Source organism: Vombatus ursinus, unplaced genomic scaffold (genome assembly GCF_900497805.2).
Source record: "Vombatus ursinus unplaced genomic scaffold, bare-nosed wombat genome assembly UNPS02014832.1, whole genome shotgun sequence".
Lineage (NCBI taxonomy): Eukaryota > Metazoa > Chordata > Mammalia > Diprotodontia > Vombatidae > Vombatus > Vombatus ursinus.
In genome coordinates, this window is record NW_020954610.1 from 45933363 (window position 1) to 45954465 (window position 21103).

Sequence of the window (21103 nt, forward strand, 5' to 3'; positions counted from 1 at the left end):
ACATTTGCAAGGGTTTCTTTGGAATTCCCATCCTTACCTGCCTGTGATGGATTTTTCTTATCCAAATGAATTTCCCCACGATCCTGAAAGAGCCAACAGCCTGAAATTTGACCACCAAAACTTCTGATTAAAACAATCTAAAGATTTCTGTCCTGTCAGGTTGAGCTTTTTAGGACTGTTGTGAAATATATCCTCCACTCTTTTTTTGAGATTTGACTGACAAGCAATATAGCCTTGGCATGCCTATCCTCTCCCCTAGTTGGGACTGTGCTTCTAAAGCAGTGTCCTTGTGCATGTGTTTGCAGTGCTGTTTGTGATGTCTGTCCGTCTGTCTGTCTCGGCGAGTCCTTCTGCTGACCACTTCTGCTCAGCCTCAAGACATAAAGCTTCAAGAACAGCCGTTCTGATTTGCAAAACACAAGCTCTAGTGGTGGGATAATAAAATTGATCGCTGGAGTCACTAGCTATCCCACAAAACCAGGTCTTGCCAGAATTATAATTAAGAATTGAGGGGCTAGAAGTCAGAATTCTAGGATTATGAGACCATTAGAGGCCATCTTTTCCATCTTGTTGGCTCTAGGTATGACTACACTTAACTCATCCCAGACATAAAATGAGGGGGTTGAACTAGATAAGTGCTGAGGTCCTTTCCAGATATAAATCTATGATCCTATGACAGGGGAAGTTACTTTTTTAAAATAGCTTGCCTGGGAAGGATCCACCAAGTTCTGCTGTAAGTGAGTTGCTTGAGAGCAAGTAAGTTAGGATTGTACAGGCTAGCCCCTTAATGGGGGTGGGGGACTAAAGAAAGGTATTTCTCATCTTTCCTCACTCGGAGAAGCAGATAGAGAAACCACAGTCCCTAAACTATATCTTTCCATGGATCTGGTACAGGGGAATTCCAGCAGTTATTCACAATTTCTATGGAATTGTTTTCTATTTTTTTAAAAATTATTTTTATTTTTTGTAGGGACATCCTGGGAATCTTGGGGGTGGTAGTGTATTTATAAATATACATATAAATAGTAGCTTCCTATCTCATTTCCACCAGAGCAAATACCCATGTACCTTAATTACATGTATCAGGGCAAGGAGAAAATTCTATCATTTACCCTTGTCTGAAAATCTTTCCCTGCTCAGGGAGTTTCTGACTGAAATCCCAGAGACCTGAGCCAAGATGCCCCGAAGTGAAAAGATTGTTTCAACAAGGGAGGGGAGACTAAGCATATACTAATAAGGAGGCAGAATAATACAAGGCTCTGAGAAATGAATACTTTCCAGTCAACTGGAAGAATGCATAAGCACGTTTCTTTGGCAGGCAAGCCTGATCTTTAGGCTGAGGGACCACAAAGTGCATATTTGCTTTTCTGGCATGACTTGTCTAATTAGCTATTCCCTGTCATCATTAACAACATGACTCCATTTTTGTGCATGGGAGCTCATGGTCCGACAGAGAGAGAAAGTGGTTGTTTCTATTCTCAGCCGCATTTTAACCTGATTAATGGAGCTGACACAGTATGCTTTGTAGCTTTCTGCTGCTGTTAGATTAAAGTGACTCCTGGCAGGTTTTTCTAATGATATCCTCATTTTTCTTAAAAAATAAAACATAAAGCAAACCTGAAGAAGAAATCTCCTACCTGTTTTGTTTGTATTGCAAGAAAAAAATTTTTTTGTAAACCAAGAGAACATTGCTTTGTGGTGTAGCTTAGAACAGCAATGATGTTCCAAAAGATAACTACACTTTGATCTTTGAAGCGAACAGTGTTAAAGGGTAAACTTCTTTATAGAGCCAGCAGCAGCAGTGCTCTTTCTTTCCCATAACATTCATATGACTAAGGACATGCAAAATATCCCCTAGGAACAACCTAAAGGGTAGTAACAAGAATAATATACAGGGTGAATGGAGTTTATTGACCACGTCAGGGGCAGAAGGGTTAGGGTTTGTGCTGACTTCTTTGACAGCTAAATGTGAATGAATTTTAGGGTGAGCTGGAAAAACAACTTCTACAAGCGAACCCTATTCTGGAAGCTTTTGGCAATGCCAAAACCGTGAAGAATGACAACTCCTCAAGATTCGTAAGTAGCAAAAATATCCAGGATTCTTGTGGAGGGCAAGTGTTAGGATGGTGTCTCCCAAACTTGCATCAGAATGCAGGGCAAGTCAGAGTGGATCAAGATGGCAATGTAACTATAATACTTTGTCTTGGTTCCTTTAAGCCACTGGCCTCCAATCCAACTGGCCCTTTAAGAGTGCCTCACTTTCCCCCCACTGCCCTTCTCAGTTAAGCACTTCTGGTGTTAAAGAACTCTGACTGGGATAGTAGATGGATGGGTTGATGCAGAGAAGAGGGTAACTTAGGTGGAAAAATTGAACTTGAAAATGGCTTTGGAGTAAACTGTGCCTCTCCTCATGAATATGCAAATTGAAGGGCAGTTATACATAGCCTCCATTAAAATGGAAGAATGCATGGTATCCATTCATGACTCAATGCCTTCTCTACATCCCCAACCTAATTGTCTTGTATTTCTCCATGGTTCTTGGGGAAAATGTTGTGGCGATCACTACTTCATTCATTTAAAGATACTCCTTCCTTCCTTCTCAAGGATCAATCAACCAGGTGGAATACCTTTAAATGACTCAAGCAAGGGTCTCCACAAACATTTTTCCTCAAGGGCCAGAAGTTGTTCTTATTTTTCTGAGTCTCATTTCCCTCTCCTTCTCCAGGACTGGGCCCTTTTCATATATTTACTTTTTCATAGACTCAGTCTTAGAAGGTGTGAGTTAGGGCAATCCCTCTGAGGTGGTATGAAATGTCCTACGTCTGGGAGTCTGAAATATGGAGTCAAACTTTTCTCTCAGATCCTCACATGCAGGTACACTTGGAGAGAACTACATGAAATATAGCCTTGAGGTACAGTGGAAAGGGTCCTGAACTTGAAGGCATGAAACCTGAGTTTGATTTTTGGCTCTATCACTTACCACATTTGTTATCTGGAGCAAGTCATTTCACTTCCCAGGGCCTCAGTTTCCTCTTCTGTAAAATAAGGGAGTTAGACTAGTTGACTTTTGAAATTGCTTCCAACTTTGGATCTGTGATCAAACCAAGTGACCGGAGGCCAATTAGGAGCCTACTTGCTGCATTCTAGCATAACATGCTTTTTAAAAGAGGAGACTGATAGCAGGTGGCCCAGTAGCTGAATGATATCTGGCCTGGTTGCTCGCTGACCCAGTACTGTCCATAGATGTCAGTCACTTTATTTCATCTGAGGAGTACAATAGAGATGTTCTCAATCCTGGGGGAGGGGTTTGAGGAGGGGGAATCCGGTTCAGTTAAATAAGCTATTGAGAATGTGTTTTCTGACTTGTTCCTTCCATTCTTGAAGCATAGCATTGAAGCAGATTAATTAGTAGCCATACAAAAACCTATCTTCTCGTTGGTAGGGCAAATTCATCCGCATCAACTTTGATGTCACGGGCTACATCGTGGGAGCCAACATTGAAACTTGTATCCTTTACAGTAGACTGGAAAATATGGAATTCTACTACAGAGGGCTGAGGGAAGTGATGTCAGCAGTCATATTGGACATCTAAGAATGGCAAGAATTTTTGTGGATGGCATGAGCAGATGAGAAGAACAGCCTCTGTCCATGCAGTTGCCCCTTTCTTTTCTCTAAAGTAGCTACAGTCAGAGGTTTAACTGAGATGGGAACGCCAGGGTATGCCAAGAGGGTCTTTATCGAATTAAGGAGCCTCTTCTGCAACATCCAGTGACTTCGCTAACAGAAATCTCATCTTGGCATTCCATCACTGCCCAGAGAATACTTACCTGGCAGAATATGGGCATTGTAAAAGTTTTTAAGCAGAAACCTTTCATTTCTTCACATTTTGGGGCCCTGGTTTTCTCATCTGTTACATGAGGGTACTGGATCTAAGGTGGCAACGATGGTAAAGTACGAAAGACAGCTGGAGTGTCTGGTAGAGGACCTGGACCCAGCTCCTGAGTCTGCTGCTCGTTACCTATATGACCTTATATACGCAGTCTGAGCCTCCATTTCCTCCTCTCTAAAATGAGGGAAGTGGGACAGGTGACCTCTAATCTATAAGCCTATGATCAAATGGTATCTAAATTCCCTTCTGATATTCTTAGTCCATAATTCTTTATCTCTTATCCTCCTAAAACATAAAATTAATTTACCAGTTATATGAGGGAGAGCAGCGCATGGCAGATGGTATTTTTCTTGAACATAAATCTAAGGACTCAGGAACTATATGCTTGTGTCCATAGTCCAAGTGAAAAATGAGACAATTACCCAAAAAATTCAGGAAAAAGAAAAGGGAATTTGGGGTATGGGTTGCTTATCATGCTTCTCTGTCCAATTGCATTCACTGAATTTCCCTTTGCCCTTCACATCATTGCCCAACAGAATCTGCCTTCTTTCTTTGAATGGTAGTTGCCTCTCCTTTCCCCACCACTTCTTCCTCTCTGCCCCAGTGTTCTAACTAGGGCAACATAACTGGGGCTTTGACAGAAAGGGTACAACAGGCTCTACTGAGCCGTTAGAAGTTGGAACTGTCTGAGCTTAGTCCTTTGTTAGAAAGATCCATTAGTTAAAGTAGGAAGCTTATACATGGTACCCTTACTCCCTCTTCTTCCAACAACCACACCCTAATTGAGCCATATGACCCTAGGCAAGTCACTTAACCTCTCCCAGCCTCAGTTTCCTCATCTATAAAAGGGGGATAATAATAGTACCTAATGGGCAACTAGGTAGTGCAGTGGATAGAGTGCCAGGCCTGGAGTCAGAAAGACCTGCATTCAAATCTGTCCTCAGACATTTACTAGTTATGTGACCCTGGGCAAGTCACTTAACCCTGTTTGCTTTAGTTTCCTCATCTGTGAAATGAGCTGGAAAAAGAAATGGCAAGCCACTCCAGTACCTTTGGCAAGAAAACTGCAAATGGGGTCACAGAGAGTCAGACATTACTGAAAAACGACAATAGAGCCTACTTCCTAGGGTTATTGTGAGGATCAAATAAAATAATGTATATAAAGCACTTTACAAAAGCTTAAATCACAATGTAATTGTTAGTTATTATTTTTTACTAAAAAGTTGTTTCGAAGGCCTCTCTGCCTTGCTGCTTGCCCCAAGAGTCAGAATGGCTAGTTATAGCTCTGCCAACCCCTAATCAAATGAAATAATATTTGTAAAGCACTTAGTGCAGTACCTGGCATGTAGTAGGTACTTAATAAATGTTTGTTTTTTCCCTTTTCCCTTCCCTTAAACTCTCGTTCCTGATACTCTTAGTTGCCCACTAATTTTGTTCCTTCAGTAACAGCTGAGCTGCTGGATAGAGGGGAGCCTGAAAATTAAAAATTAAAAAAATTAAAGCCTCAAAGCCTAAGGCTTCTTTCCTTCGCAAAATTATTTTGCTTTCTGGGACATTTCACTTGCCAGCAGTATCCAATAGTGTAACATCCTACTGTTTATTTGACTCATTCTTTAAAAAACAGGTGCATTTTGTTAGTTAAGATTATTGCCATCAAGTCCCCTGGCCCACCCACTGTGGATTCAAAGCTCATTGCTGAAAAGATCTCAAGTCTCTCTGTGGAGCAGCCAATGCTGCGGACGACCGACTTGTTTTTGGACAGCTGAACACAAACTTTGGCTGTTTTCCCTTAATAAAACTCCCTCCTCCCCGCCCTACTCTCCTTCAAAAAATAGCCTGAAGAATGATACTTGAGGCAGAGAGCATAGGCTACGATCAGGTGCCTAAATATTTGTCTGGACACTAAGTGGTACAGTGGATAGGGTGCTGGGCCTGGAGTCAGGAGGATATGAGTTCAAATCCAGCCTCAGACACTTAATATCTGGGTGATCCTGAGCAAGTCACTTAACCCTGTTTGCCTCAGTTTCCTCATCTGTAAAATGAACTGGAAAGCGAAATGGTAAACCACTCTAGTATCTTTGCCAAGAAAACCTCATTTGGGTCATGAAGAGTAGAACACCACTAAAATGATTCAACAACAAATATTCGTCAGAGAAATTGAGGTGGTTAGTAACCAAGGAGGTGTGACTAACATGGATCGGTCTGGGCAAATGTCCACCATCCCAGGTCGTGAGGTAGATTCCCAGAGCCAGCTGGCCAGTGTTGCTCCATCCCTCATCCTCTACTTTTTTTTAATTAAAAAAATTTTTTTTTTTTACCTTTTGATGAGGCAATCAGGGTTAAATGATTTGCCCAGGGTCACACAGCTAGTAAGTGTCAAGTGTCTGAGGGCAGATTTGTACTGAGGTCCTCCAAGGCTGGAACTTATCCACTGCACCACCTGGCTGCCCCATGCCCTCTTGTCCTCTACTAAAGTTATACTTACTTATGAAATGGTCCAGCCCTGCTTATAACATTCCCATTGACCTAATGGCTCAGGTTTTCACTCTTCTTCACTCTTGGTTTTTGTTTTTTTTTTGGATGAGGCAATTGGGGTTTGAACTCAGGTCCTCTTAACTCCAGGGCCAGTGTTCTTTCCACTGTGCCACCTAGCTGCCCCTCTTCTTCACTCTTGAGCTCATCTTTGGCTGAGCCCTGTCCTCCTACCTCCTTTCTATCAGTAGTAGAGCCAAAGTTATCAGTGAATTAGATTTTCATTCAAAGGGAAGAATGGTGAGAATTTCTTTAACGCTAATGACTAGGATTTCTCTAGCATAGGGATTCTAAAGCTTTTTAGCTTTAGAATGTGCCATGGACCCCTTTAGCAATCTGAAGCTTAGAATTTATTATTCACTTAAAATGTTATTCTTAGGATTAATGACTCTATTCACTATTTTATTAATTTATTATTAATTTAAACTTTATTCATGTGATTAATAATTAATATTTTATCATTTAAATTTAATTTATTATTCATTTAGAACATGATTAGAATGTTTTTAAATGCATAAAGTACACAGGATTACAAAGAAAACCAAATATTTGAAATACAGTTAGAAAAAAAAACAACTCAAGTTTATGGATCTCAGGTTAATAACCCTTGCTCTATTATTTTCTTCCTAAAAGCTTAAAGTACTCACTTCTCTGGTCTCAGCTATCCATCTTTATGAGAGTATCAGTATGGATGTCATTAAATGCAATTGTTAGCAGCACTCTACTATTTTCTACCCTATAGATAGACCCTTTTCTCTGTCTCTCTCTTCCCCCTCTGTCCTTTCTGTTTTTATACCCCTCTATTGCTTCCTACAGAACAACTAGGTGGTACAATGGATAGAGTGCCAGGCCTGGAGTCAGGAAGATCTGATTTCAAATCCAGTCTCGGGCACTTACTAGTTGTGTGACCCTGGGCAAGTCACTTAACCCTGTTTGCCTCAGTTTCCTCATCTGTAAAATGAGCTGGAGAAGGAAATGGCAAACCATTCCATTAGCTTTGCCAAGAAAACCCCAAATGGGGTCACAAAGAGTTGGATACTACTGAAACATTGAAAAACAACAACAATTGCTTCCCACCCCTTTGATTCCCTCCTATGTTTCTTTCTTCCTAGTCTATGCTTTAGGCCTGTCACAGACACCCCAAGATATTGTTTAGTCTGACTGGCCACCATCAGAGCTGGAGAGGCTGATGATTTAGAACTAGACTGATCTACTATTGCTCTTTTTAATCAATCAGTCGATTAATCAGTTAGTGAAAAAGCATTTATTCAATGCTTGCTATGTGTGAAATACTGGGAATACAAATAGAAAAGCTGGACCACCCCTGCTCTCAAGGAAGTCACATTCTCGTGGGGGAGACAAAACATAAGTGCCTACTACATTCCAGGGCCTTAACCTGGCAGGGAAAGGCATATCAATTCTTTGATGAATTTCTGTGTGGAAAGGAGCGGGATGGGCTGGAATAAAAAGTTCAACCTTGCTGTTTGGCTCATTTCCAGAATGAAGGAATGTTGTTTTCAAAGTATGAGAGCTTCTAGCCACTTTTTGGCTTTTAGATGCTTCCCCCAAAGCATCTTTTGTTGGTAAGGGAACTTTGGAGATGATTGGGCTGCTGCAAGAGAGAATGCCCTCTGGACAATTAGAATCCTTAATTCATCCCAACCAGACCTGCTGGAAAAGTCACGGGCCATCCGCCAAGCGAGAGATGAGAGGACATTTCACATCTTTTATTACTTGATTGCTGGGGCTAAGGAACAAATGAAAAGTAAGTGTCTAGACAAAAATTAGACAAGAAATTGAGTGGCTTCAGCTCTTTCTCTTACATGAGATGTCTTTAGCTTTTAGAAATAATGGCCTGGGTCCTGAAAGGAAAAAGAGTGATGTGATTGTGACTCTTTACTCCTCAGGTCTGGTAAATTTCTGCCTGACCCTCAGGATACTAGGGAGTGCCCAAATGGCCTGAAAAAAAGAGACTCAACCTCCACCTCATGACTGCTGGCTTCCCTTCTCATGTATCACAAGACCAAATAAAGTTAACACTCAGTAATTTGAGAACTCATAATCCAATTTGGGAATCATCCGGTCCATTTACTTCTCCCTCTCTCTTTCTTTTGTCATTAGCCTCTTGGCCTTCTCATCGAATATCTGCACCCCCTACTGAAGGTGGGGCAGGAACAAGAGAGGAAGTGAAACTCCTTCCAAGCAATTCTGATTCTTGTTAATAGTCAATGAAAAGTAAAGTAGAAAAAGAGAATTAGGACTATTAGTAAATTTGATTTTTCCCATCATCTTCTTGCCTCCATTTTCCTGGATAATAAGGAATTGGCAAAATGCCCAATTCAGCCCTTTTTTGTTCATTTGAGTTACTCCAAAGTCCTGCTTTAATTCAGCCTTTGGTTTTTCAAATTGGTTTGCAAGTGACTTGGTCTAAAAAAAAAAAGCCCTTAAAAAAGTATCTTAGCAAAACGAAAAACTGAGTAAGCTTGATCTAAAAGGTTTACGTTATTCCACACTTGGAGACAGCTTTATGTCTTCCATAATGATATCTACCAAATTAAGCATAAAAAGCATTGCCTTTCTTTTTTGGCAACCCCCTCCATTCGGAGAAGAGTAAGGTAGAAGGTTTTTAAACCAGACTTGTCACTGTCATGGAATGAAGAAAGCTTCTAGTTGAAAGAAAAATGCCATTATCTTAATGCCCTGACCATTGTTATGTCCTTTCAGATGATTTATTACTTGAAGGCTTCAACAACTATACATTTCTTTCCAATGGCTTTGTACCCATTCCTGCTGCCCAAGATGATGAGATGTTCCAGGAGACCTTGGAGGCAATGAGCATTATGGGTTTCAGTGAAGAGGAACAGCTCGGTAAGGATCTAAGAATCTTAAGTCCAGGGCCCAGAAGTATTATGTCAGACATGCACCCTTGGGTATCAGCATCCGAGTGTTCTTTTGAGACAAAAAGGAGATTTTTGTACTTGTTATTCTAGAGATTGGAGTTTAAACAGAGGAAAATGGTGATAGTCTGTGCTCATCTTTGGGGGGAAAGAAGAAAATACCTTTTGTAGAGATAAATGTCTCTTTTTAAAATTTCTTTTTTACTGGCATGCCTCTAAAAGTAAGGTCATGTTAATGTTCCAACTTTAAATAAATGGCATAGAATAGTATTTCACTATGAGAACGGAATGTGCCATAGAGGTCATTAAAATAAAAAAAAATTTTTCTCAAAAATATAATTCTTTAATACTTTTTTTTTTCTGGGTTAGATACAAGCCAAGATTATTATCACTCAAAGATACCCATTTAAAAACAGAGATTTCCCTTACTTTCCTCTGTCATGTCCTGGTGTTTTCTGTGGGGCAACTCTTCTCAAAGGAGGAGGGACTGAGCTCAGTTTCTAGGCATCAGCGATGGATCCTAAGGCTGAATCTGTGACACACTTTGTTGTCACTAGGATACTTTTTAATGGTGTGTGTTTAGGCTCCCGAATAGCACAGGATAGACCACATGAGCTCTTAGGATATTCACAGCAAAGGCTACAGAAAAAATACAGAAGGGAACATAAAGGAACCCAAGATATCCTTAGCCAAGCCTTTGACACTCTCTGAAGTCTTGCGCATAGCTTGGTGAATAGCACTAAACACTGACAGTGCTATCTGCCCTGTTAATCCTAGATAGCATAGTGCATATAGCATGACCTGGTGTCATGAAGACCTGAGCTCAAATCCTATCCCAGACACTTATTGTGTGATCCTTGGGAAGTCATTTAACCTCTGCCTGCCTCCTATGCCTCCTCTGTAAAATGGGAATAATAGTAGCCCTTACCTAACAGGGTTGTTGAGAGGATCAAATGAGATAATATTTGTAAAGTGCTTTGCAAACCTTAAAATGTTTATAGAAATGAGATCTATTACCATCATCATCACATTATTATTATTATCATCATCATCATTGTTATTCCAGATACAGGCAAAACTGCCACAGAATTCATTACCAGTTCCCAACCACCAGGGCTGACAGCCTTACTCTCTGGTCCCTAGAAAATGTTGATTACCAATATTTGAATGTGCAGCAGTTTCCAAGATAATTCATAGGCTGGAAAAATGTCTGTTTAGTTGTGCAACAAGAAAGGAAGGAAATAATCACCTTAGCAATTACCAATCACCAATAAACACCTTGGTGCCAGGTATATATAAGCACTTTATAATATTACTTCATTTGATCTTCATAAACAACCTTAAGAGTTAGGTGATGTTATTATCCTCGTGTTTTACAGTTGAGGAAACTGAGGCAATCAGAGGTTAAATAGCTTGCTCAGGGCCACACAACTATTAAGTGGCTGAGGTTGGATTTGAACTCACATCTTTCTGACTACTATATCACCTAGCTACCTCAAATGGATGAACTGTAGAACTTCTTTGAAACTTTGGAGAATATCCCAAATCTCAATCCAGTATTTTAACATTAGTGCCCCAATGACTAAGAGTCTTCAAAAATGATTCATCTTGTTTTGTTTTGGTCAAAAGGTTTTTTCCCCCTTTGAATTTTTGGTTGTAGGGCTTTTTGAGGGGAGAGGATTATTTTTCTTCATTTCACCCTTTAAAAAAAAACAAACCAACTCAAGATGCAGAGATGAAAGCTGAAACCTGTCGTGGAACTTGCATAAACCAGCAGCAGCTGTAAAACCAGAGCTTTCCCCTCCACCTCCAAATGGAAGCTGAGAAAAATGGCTCTTTTGGCCTTGTGCCCTATGACTCCATGCAGCTCTGATTGACCAGAGGAGTCAGGGCACTGCTTCCCCTTGCCTCCACAGGTTCTGTGGTATCACATACTTCCCTCCCCCTCAACATGAGTGTGAAGAGGAGTATATGGTAGCACCACTATCTGTCTCTGGGGCTACAAAGGTGAAATAAAATGTCATGAGATCATAGAGTTATGATCTAGAAGGCATCTAAGCATCCACTGAGTCCAAACCTCTCATTTTATGGGTGAGGAAACTGAGGCTCGGAAGAATAGCTGTTCAATTCAAGGCAGCTAAACATCAATGACCTTAAGAAGGACTTTGACTCCATTCAAGATCGAATCATAGAATATTGGAGCCAGAAGGCACCTTGGACATCATCTTGTCCAGTGCTTCATTTTTACAGAAAAGGAAACTGAGGCCTGGAGAGGGAAAGTTGCTTGCTTAAGGCCGCATAGCTAGTTGATAGCAGAGTCAGTCAGTCAGTTGGCAAACATCCATTATGTATTTACTGTGTACCAGTTACTGTGCTAAGAGCTGGGGACACAAAGAAATAAAAAACAGTCCCTGCTCTCAAAGAACTCGGTCTAATGGAAATTAGAATTCTTTTGACCCCTAGTCCAAGGCTCTTTCAATTATACTGCTTCCATAATTTTTTTTTTTTTTTGGCAAGGCAATTAGGGTTGAGTGACTTGCCCAGGGTCACACAGCTAGTGAGTATCATGTGTCTGAGGCCCGATTTGAACTCAGGTCCTCCTAACTCCAGGGCCGGTGCTCTATCCACTGCGCCACCTAGCTGCCCCTGCTTCCATAATTTTTAAGAGGAATGGTTCCAGGGGTGGGAACAGAACAGATCTGGGATTTGTTTGGAAGTGAAGTTTGGATTCAATCAAAGGGCCGAACTTGAGGACCTAGAGGGCCTCGTGTGGCCTCAAGGCTACAGGTTCCCTACCCCTGGAAGTCCTTCTGAAGGTTTACAGAAGAGCTTAGAACAAGTAGAATAAAGATCCTTCACCCAAGGGGACCTCATGAAAGCAGTCAAATTAGGGTGGCTTTAAATGACATCTAATTAATTGAAATAATGCAATGAAACAGATATTTAAAATTCCAATTATGTGGCTACAAAGATGAATCAGTTTCTATGTTTGCCCATATTTATATTCTTTATATTTGTTAGTTCCGTAATGTAGGGAACTCTTGATGTGGAAGCATCCACCAAGCAATGCAAATAAGATCAGCGACCCATTTGTAACATGTAGTCTTAAGAAGGTTGCCTGAAGGCACCGAGAAGTTAGATGACTTGTCCATGGTCACACAAGCAGTATGAAGTAGAGGCAGAATTAGGACTGAGATCTCCCTAAATACAATACTAATTCAACATTCCTACATTCAGAAATTTCCTATCTTGTAATTTCTTATGGCACAATAACATTTTAAGTTCATACCCTATGGCTGGACATGTAGGTTGCTTTCAAGTTTTAATGCTGCTATGAATAGTTTTGCACAAATAGGACTCCCCCCCTAATAATATTCTTAGGGTACAGTCCTATGGACTGGGATCAAAGGATATAGAAACATGTAGCCTTTATTATATAAAGCTATGTTATCTTAAAAAAAAAAAAGACTGAACCAAATTTTTGTTTAGTGAACAACCTAACAATATTATGCTGTTCACCATGTGGCCTTGCCAATTTTATTGTTTTTCATGGTCTTTGGCAATCTGAGGGGTATGAGGTATTATCTCAGAGCTATTTTAATTTTTGTTTCTTCAGTTTATTCGAGATTTTGAATGATTTTGGATCATTTCTGTTTGTTTTGAAAACTGCTCAGGCCATGTTTTTTATATGCTGGTTGCAGCCATTTTTTCCCTTGGAAATATGTCTTTTGCCCAAAGTCAAACTGAGGTCATTTGCAAATAATGCTAAACATCTCAATATCTTGACATATTTGCATCATAAGTTGAGTTTTTCATTTTCATCCTAATATACAACATGTAGACACAGCCTTAAAACAATCTAACCCATGAAATTTCTCTTTGCTTAATTTTATTCTATTTTTGAGTAGGAAATTGTGTTGTTTTCCCTTTCCTGACACATAGTATCATCATCCTCTATGCTTCTCATTTGAAATACATTTGGTAAAATCCAGGTTTCTAATGATTTTTTTAAATTCTCACTCATAAATTGAGTCTTTGTTTTGAGACTTATGTCCTGTTTCTTTCTCTCTCTCTGACCACAGCCATGTTGAGGGTTGTTTCATCTGTCCTGCAGCTTGGAAATATTGTCTTTAAGAAGGAAAGAAACACAGATCAAGCATCTATGCCAGATAATACAGGTATTTTTTCCAATTATTTCAAAATGATTGGAGTGAAAGATATTTTGTACAGTAGTATCCAGGCAGGTCATACTTAGTTGTTTACTTTTAGAACCCATGAAGGGCTTGAAAAAGTGGCCAAATTACTGGTGACTTCGTTTTCAGACTTTGCAACTCCTAAAGAAATCTATATGCACTTTTTTTTTAATTAAAGGGATATTTTAAAAGGAACTTACTTTAAATATACCTGGGCCAGAAGGGACCTTGGAAAGTAAAACCATAGACCTATAGAGTTGTATGGGGTATTAGAGATCATTTAGGCCAACATCTTTACTTTAGAAATACATAGAGAGAGATGTTGAATGACTTGTCCAAGGTCAGAAAGTTAGTAAATGGCAAAATTGTCACTGGAGCCCAGGTCTCCAGACTCTCAGGCCGATAGTCTTTTCACTATATCATTTTACTTAGTCCACCTCTAATCACCTGTCTAAAAATAGTAAAAAGAAGTAGCATTTACGTAGTGCTTTAAGGTTTACAAAGTGCTTTAGAAACATTATCTCATTTTATTTTTACCACAACCTTGGGAGGTAGATGCTATTATTAAACCTCATTTTCAAGATGAGAAAACTAAGCCAGGGAGAGGTTAAGTGACTCATTCAAAGTCACACAACTAGTAAGTGTGAAGCTGAATTTGAACTCAGGTCTTTATGAATCCAGGTTCAGTGCTCTACCCACTGTACCACCTACCTGCCTCCAACCAGTCTCCAAGACTTACTATGCTTAAACCATTATAGGTACTGGATATTGTTTTAATATGTATATAATATGCATTGATGAGTTATTATAACACTTATTTCATATTTACATTAAGAGACCTCTATTTCAAAAACTGCTTTGGGGAGAGTTCAAAACCTTTATGATTCTAAGTTACCTTAATAACAATAATAGCATTTAAATATCACTTTAAGGCTTTCAAAGCACTTTAGGAATACCTCATTTAAACCTCATAACAATCTTGGGACATGCTGTTATCCCCATTTTACAGATGAAGAAACTGAGGCAGACAGGTTAAAGGTTTTTCCCAGGGTCACAGAGTTAGTAAGTGTCTGAGTCTGGATTTGAACTCAGGTCTTCCTGATTCCGGGTCTAGCACTCTATCCACAGTACCTAGGTCCCCCCATTCTATATTTATGATTTCAGGGCAGATAAATTATTCTTAATAGTATTTGGTTTCAGAAGAATGTATGCTCCTTGAGGGTAGGAACTCTTGATGTTGTTGTTGTTTCATTTTCTTATCCCTAGGATATAACACAGTGCCTTTCATATAGTAGACACTTAATAAACACTTATTAGATTGAATTTATTTAGGTCGGTCTCAAGAAATACAATAACAGAGGCAGGAGTACCTGCTCATATATATCACCCTCATTCATTCAGTCAACAAACACTTATTAAGCACATAATGTTTTAGGCATGAAGGGCAGAGAGATACCAATATAAATCACATATTGTCCCTACCTTTAAGGAATTTTGTAATCTAGTCGTCTAGATTGTAAACTCCTCTCCAAGATTCTAGGCCTGTGCTATGCCTAAAATAATAGATTTACTTATAGATTTCAGAAATGTCTCTTTGTATATCTTAATTTACAAATCTCCTGTTCGTCTTTGAACTCACTGGTGTCTTTTCACCTCCTAGCTGCTCAGAAAGTTTGCCACCTAATGGGTATAAACGTGACAGATTTCACCAGATCCATCCTTACACCCCGGATCAAAGTTGGGCGGGATGTGGTGCAGAAGGCTCAGACCAAAGAACAGGTAATGATGTCAGTTGGGTTGATTGCTGTGGATTACTGGATGCAGAAGAGACCTTCCGGGGTCAAGTCCAACCACTTTTAAGCAGCGTGCTCTCTGAATCATTCATCCTATTGTCTCTCTTTAAAGATCTTTAGAATGAAAATGATTACATTTTTAATAGTATTTAATTACCTTGTTACCCTATTAAATATCATTCAGTCACCCTATCACGATATTCAATCTCCCTATTAAATAGCATTTAATCACTCCTGTCATAAAGTTCTTTCTAATGGTTAAACAATGTATGGCTTGTAGTATGAGCCCACATCTTCCAGTTTATCTTTATGGGAATGGCATCTTCCTTCTCTTGGAAAGTGGTAGGTATGGGAAGAAGGCAGAATTAAAAGCTGAATATAAATTGGCCTGACTCATTTGAATCTTTGCAAGTAGTTTTTTGGTTTCTTTACCACTCTAGGCTGACTTTGCCGTAGAAGCATTGGCTAAAGCAACATACGAGCGCCTCTTCCGCTGGATACTAACCCGAGTGAACAAAGCTCTAGATAAAACACACAGACAAGGAGCATCGTTCTTGGGGATCCTGGACATCGCTGGATTTGAGATCTTTGAGGTAAAGTACAAGGAGCTTCAATGACTGTGGCCTGTGATGTGGCTTCTTTCTGGAGAAATCGAACTTTCTTGAGAAAGGAAGATGGCAGAACTGGGCTCCACTAAGTCAACAACAGCAACAGCAACAATAATAAAAATAATACATTATAGTGCTTTAAGGTTTATAAAACACATTACAAACATTATCCCATTTTTTCCTCACAACAACCCTGAGAGGAAGGTGCTATTTTTATCCCCCATTTTACAGTTGAGGAAACTGAGGCAGACAGAAGTTAAGTAACTTGCCCAGCGTGATATAGCTAGTGAGTGTCTAAGACCAGATTTGAACTCAGGTCTTCCTGATTCTAGGCCCAGAGCTCTAAACCACACCATGTTTATCCTGGAGCAAGAGGTCTTTGTTTAGGTCTTTGTTCTTTATTTACTTTTCATTCACTATGTGGGGAAGACCTTTGAAAACGTGGGCTCTGGGGCAGTTAGGTGGTGCATTGGATAGTGCACTGAACCTAAAGTCAGGAGGACCTGAGTTCAAACCCCACCTCAGACACTTACTAGCAGTGTGACGCTGGGCAATTCACGTAACCCCAGTTGCCTCAAAAAAAAAAAAATTGTGAGCTCTTACCCCTGTCTCACTTCAGCCTGGGAAGGTTTGAAAGTGTTTTCTGCCTAGGTTTTGTCTGAGAGATAAGCTAACTTTTCTTATCACACAGTGGACACATTTGAGAGAGGAGTCGACCATGAAACAGAATCAGAAATTTAGACAAGCTTGCCAGAGACCTTGAATCACTTTTTCCAAGTGTGGCTTTATTTTTTGTTTCAAGTGAATTCTCAGAGCATCGGTAATGCCCACACCTTTAAGTACCAAAACACATTACAATATCCCAAATTCTCAAGCCCAACAGATGTGACCTTTAGATAATTTGATTAGCCGTATTTTTCAGATATTGGCAAAATGGAGGTAAATAAACAGAGGTGGCCATATATGGCCTTCTACTTCCAGTAGGCAAGTAAAAATCATTAATGTTTATTGACCAGATGGCCAATTTTTTTGGCTTTGCATTTGATATAGAATGTGCTTTCTTTGACATTAATTTCTAAGTTCATTTATATAATGAAATCTTAAAAATAAACTACCCTAACTGGAAGAAATCACGGACTTTGGATTTTCCACTGGTGCCTAAGTTGCTTTGAGGGGTAATAACTTCATATTTTCCCCTTTTGTTTCTTGTGGTTCATGAGCTTCTTCTGATCTGTCTTGTCTATAGGTTAACTCCTTCGAGCAACTCTGCATCAATTATACAAATGAAAAACTACAACAGCTCTTCAACCACACCATGTTTATCCTGGAGCAAGAGGAATACCAGAGGGAAGGGATTGAGTGGAATTTTATTGACTTTGGCCTGGATCTGCAACCTTGCATTGAACTGATTGAGAGGCCGGTAAGAGTCCGTCCTTGTGTGCAGTACACATATACCTCATTGTTTTTTTAGGAGTTTTTTTTGTACAAGGACAGCAAGGCTGATGGTATCGCCATTCATTGGGTACATGGCTTCACTCAATGGACAACCATTCTGATGGACTTATGGGCTGGCGGGGAAAGGGGTCGTCAGCTGGCAGTGGATCCTAAAACTTAAGCTTGGAGTGTCTCTGCCTAGCCTATTTGTTAAAAAGTTAATGACCTGTAAACAACTGCTTGAGTACACTAGAGATGCTAACTATTAAAAGAACTTTTTACATAAAGTAGAAATTCTATTTGTACCTTCTAATTGATGAGTTCATTTCTCCAGTGAATTGTTTTCTTAAAGAAGAACACATATACATATATATATACATATATGTGTCTGTCTATCTATCTATATGTCTGTCTATTTATTTATCTATCTAATATTTTTGTTGTTCAGTCATTTTCAAGAGTGTCTGACTTTTTGTGATCCCATTTGGGGTTTTCTTGGCAAAGATACTGGAGTGGTTTGCCATTTCCTTTTCCAGGTCATTTTACAGATGAGGAAACTGAGGCTACATTTGAACTCAGGAAGATGAGTCTTCCTGACTCCAGGCCTGGCACTCTATCCACTGTGCCATCTAGCTGCTACTATATATATATAGATATAGATATAGATAGATATAGATATAGATATAGATATAATACATATATATACACACATATATGTATATGCATGCATCTATACATGTACATGCATGCATGTAGACACATATACTTACCCACATGCATATAGGTATACATATACACGTATGTGTATGTATAGTGTGCATGCATATATGTATACACACATATATACATATATGGTTGTGTTTGAATAGACAGATCTGTAACTAACAGTTCCTTCTGGGTGTCCATCATAGTTTTATATCTATATGTTAGTTTCTAGCTACTGTATAGCAGCAATGGTACTTCTCAAAATGAGCCTCCTTGTTTTGGTTACTGCCCAGGTTGCTGTATTTGCTACTATGGTTTCTCATCATCCTTTAATGAAATCTTACTTGAGTTTGTGTCTTAGTGGATCATTGATAATATTTTTGGTGTAATTTCCTAAAACATGGTGATCAGATTTTTTTCTTCTTGGATTTTTTTTCTCCGAGGCCCCAGTAATTCTAGGTTTGCTCCTTTCATTCATCCTCCAAATCTATCCCTTTCATCAGTATTATTTATCAATCTTTCAAAAATATAACTATTTTATGAATTTTTTCCCTTGACTTGAGTAGGCCATCTGCCATCATGTCATTCACTACATGAAGTTTATTCTCTGTAATTTCTTGATATTTTCATGTTTTCCTTACTGATTTCCATACTGTTGTTGTTTCATCATCTCCTGAGAGTCTAGTTTTCCCCAGTTTGTCCTTTATCATGGCTGCTTGGTTGTTGTTATTTTGTTGATTCCATTTATTCCTCTAATTTCTTGATTCTGTCTGTTACCCACTTAGTTGTGGCTTTAGAATTCTTCTATGGTTTATGATTTCACTTTGAATTCTGTCTCAGCCCATCCTTCTTCTGTTGATTGTCTTGTGGTGTATTTTTGGTGTTGTATTGGAGCTGTTTGAGAGCTGCCTGTTCTATGGATGTTAGTTTTAAATTTTCTTGTCAGGATATCTGACCAGTTTGAGGGGTTTCAGTGTTTTTATTGCTTTCAATAGTACATGGAATCATGAGGAGTGAGGTTCCCTTGACCTCTCATTCTGCCTTCTTGCCTTCCATAAGAAGCCTCTCCAGATCCACCTTAATGCTAGCACTTTCTCTGTTGATTATCCCCACTTTATCACATATATTATCTATAATAATTACATAATATGATACATATTATAACATATTAGTTATACCGTGCATTGTATAACATATGTAACATGTATCATGTGTTACATATTTTCTATAATACCATTTTGTTTTTCCAATCATATGTAAACAATTTTTAACATTCATTTAAAAAAATTGAGTTCTGAATTCTCTTTATACCTCACTCCCCTCCCCCCTCATTGAGAAAGCAATTTGATATAGGTTTTGCATGTGCAGTGATGTAAAACATATTTCCATAATAGTCATGTTGTGAAAGAAAACACAGACAAAAAAACCCAAGAAAAATAAAGTTTAAGAAAAGTATTCCTTAATCTGCATTCAGACTCCATCAGTTATTTTTCTAGAGATGGATAGCATTTTTCATCATGAGTCCTTTAGAATTGTCTTAGATCATTGTGTTGCTGAGAATAGTTAAGTCGTTCATAGATGATCATCATACAACATTGCTGTTACTGTATACAGTGTTCTCCTGGTTCTGCTCACTTCATTTTGCATCAGTTCAAATAAGTCTTTCCAGATTTTTCTGAAAGCATCCTGAGGAGCTTACAATTCAAAATGGGAGAAACAACGTGCAAACAAATATATACAAAGCAAGCTACATAGAGGATAAATAGGAGAAAATTAACAGAGGGAAGGCATTGAAATTAAGAAAGGTTAGGGAAAACTTCCTGTAGAAGGTGAGATTTTAGTTGGGATTGGAAGGTCAGTAGGCAGAATAGAAGAGAGAGAGTCTTCCAAGCATGAGAGACAGCCAGAGAAAATGCCCAGAGTGGAGAATATTCCCATTGCTTAGCACAGTGCCTGGTATGTAATAGGCGCTTAATAAATGCTTGTTGTTGACTTGATTTAAGAGTTCTCCTTCTGTAAAGTGCTTCTTTTACCACTCTGAGTCTCTGAGCCAAGAAGAATAAAACTAAACTAGAACATTAGTCTAATGTTTTGGCCTTTGTTGGCCGCGGAGTGTCTTTGGTTCTCCTGACACTTAAGAAAGTGAAGGTGGGAGAGAATAAGAGCCATTCACATCCAGCAATCAAGGTTGGGAATGCCAAGTAAAATCAAGTCCATTTGGAAATTATTTCATTTTGAACCATCACACAGCACCAAGAGAAATTACAGGGAGAAGGAAGAAAATAATAGGCAGTAGGAGAATGCCTATATGTTTTGAAATTAAACAAATAATATATACATTGTCAATTCTCTCTTTCTCTGTCTCTCTGCCTCTCCCTCCTTATATTCCTACACCCCCCCTCCCCCACTCCCATCTCTCCATAGTTTGGATATGTTTTGTTTTGTGAATTGCCCATAATTTTGATCTGCTTTTTTTTTTTTTCCCAGAACAACCCTCCCGGTGTCCTGGCTCTGCTGGATGAGGAGTGCTGGTTCCCCAAAGCCACAGACAAGTCCTTTGTGGAGAAGCTATGCTCAGAACAGGGCAGTCACCCCAAATTTCAGAAACCCAAGCAGCTCAAGGATAAGACTGAGTTCTCTATCATCCACTATGCTGGAAAGGTATTAATTAGTCCCCCTGTCTAAAGCCATTCCCTTCTATCTGAGGACTTTCTTAACTCCTGTGAATACCACTCTCCAACCCCCTACACAAGAACTTGCCTGGTCAAAATGAGAATGACAACCTGGAAACTAATACTGGGAGCAGGACTTCAAGAATAATTTGAGAATTGTGGGATCTCAAGACTGGAAACAACCTAGTCTATCTCCTCGCATGTAGATCAGATTGTTTTAAACTCACCCAAGCAGTGCAAGCCTCCATTAAACCATGAGCTCCTTGAGACTGTCTTTTGCCTCTTTTTGTATCGCTAGCTCTTAGCAGTGCCTGCCACCTAGCTGATGCTTAATAAATGTTTATTGACTGACTTGTTATTTTGATTCCAGTGACAACTGA

At 39.3% G+C, this 21103-nt stretch overlaps 1 protein-coding gene across 2 annotated transcripts in view; it reads left to right on the forward strand.

Moving 5' to 3' along the window:
* MYH11 (myosin heavy chain 11) overlaps positions 1–21103 on the forward strand; it is a 118934-nt gene that overhangs the window by 56609 nt on the left and 41222 nt on the right. For both annotated transcript variants that reach the window (XM_027839264.1, XM_027839265.1), the window contains exons 6-14: positions 1984–2076; positions 3443–3506; positions 8088–8186; positions 9146–9289; positions 13401–13496; positions 15172–15290; positions 15745–15897; positions 17159–17332; positions 20539–20712. In XM_027839264.1, the coding sequence (XP_027695065.1) occupies positions 1984–2076; positions 3443–3506; positions 8088–8186; positions 9146–9289; positions 13401–13496; positions 15172–15290; positions 15745–15897; positions 17159–17332; positions 20539–20712 (1116 nt within the window). The remainder of the gene's footprint in view (positions 1–1983; positions 2077–3442; positions 3507–8087; positions 8187–9145; positions 9290–13400; positions 13497–15171; positions 15291–15744; positions 15898–17158; positions 17333–20538; positions 20713–21103) is intronic.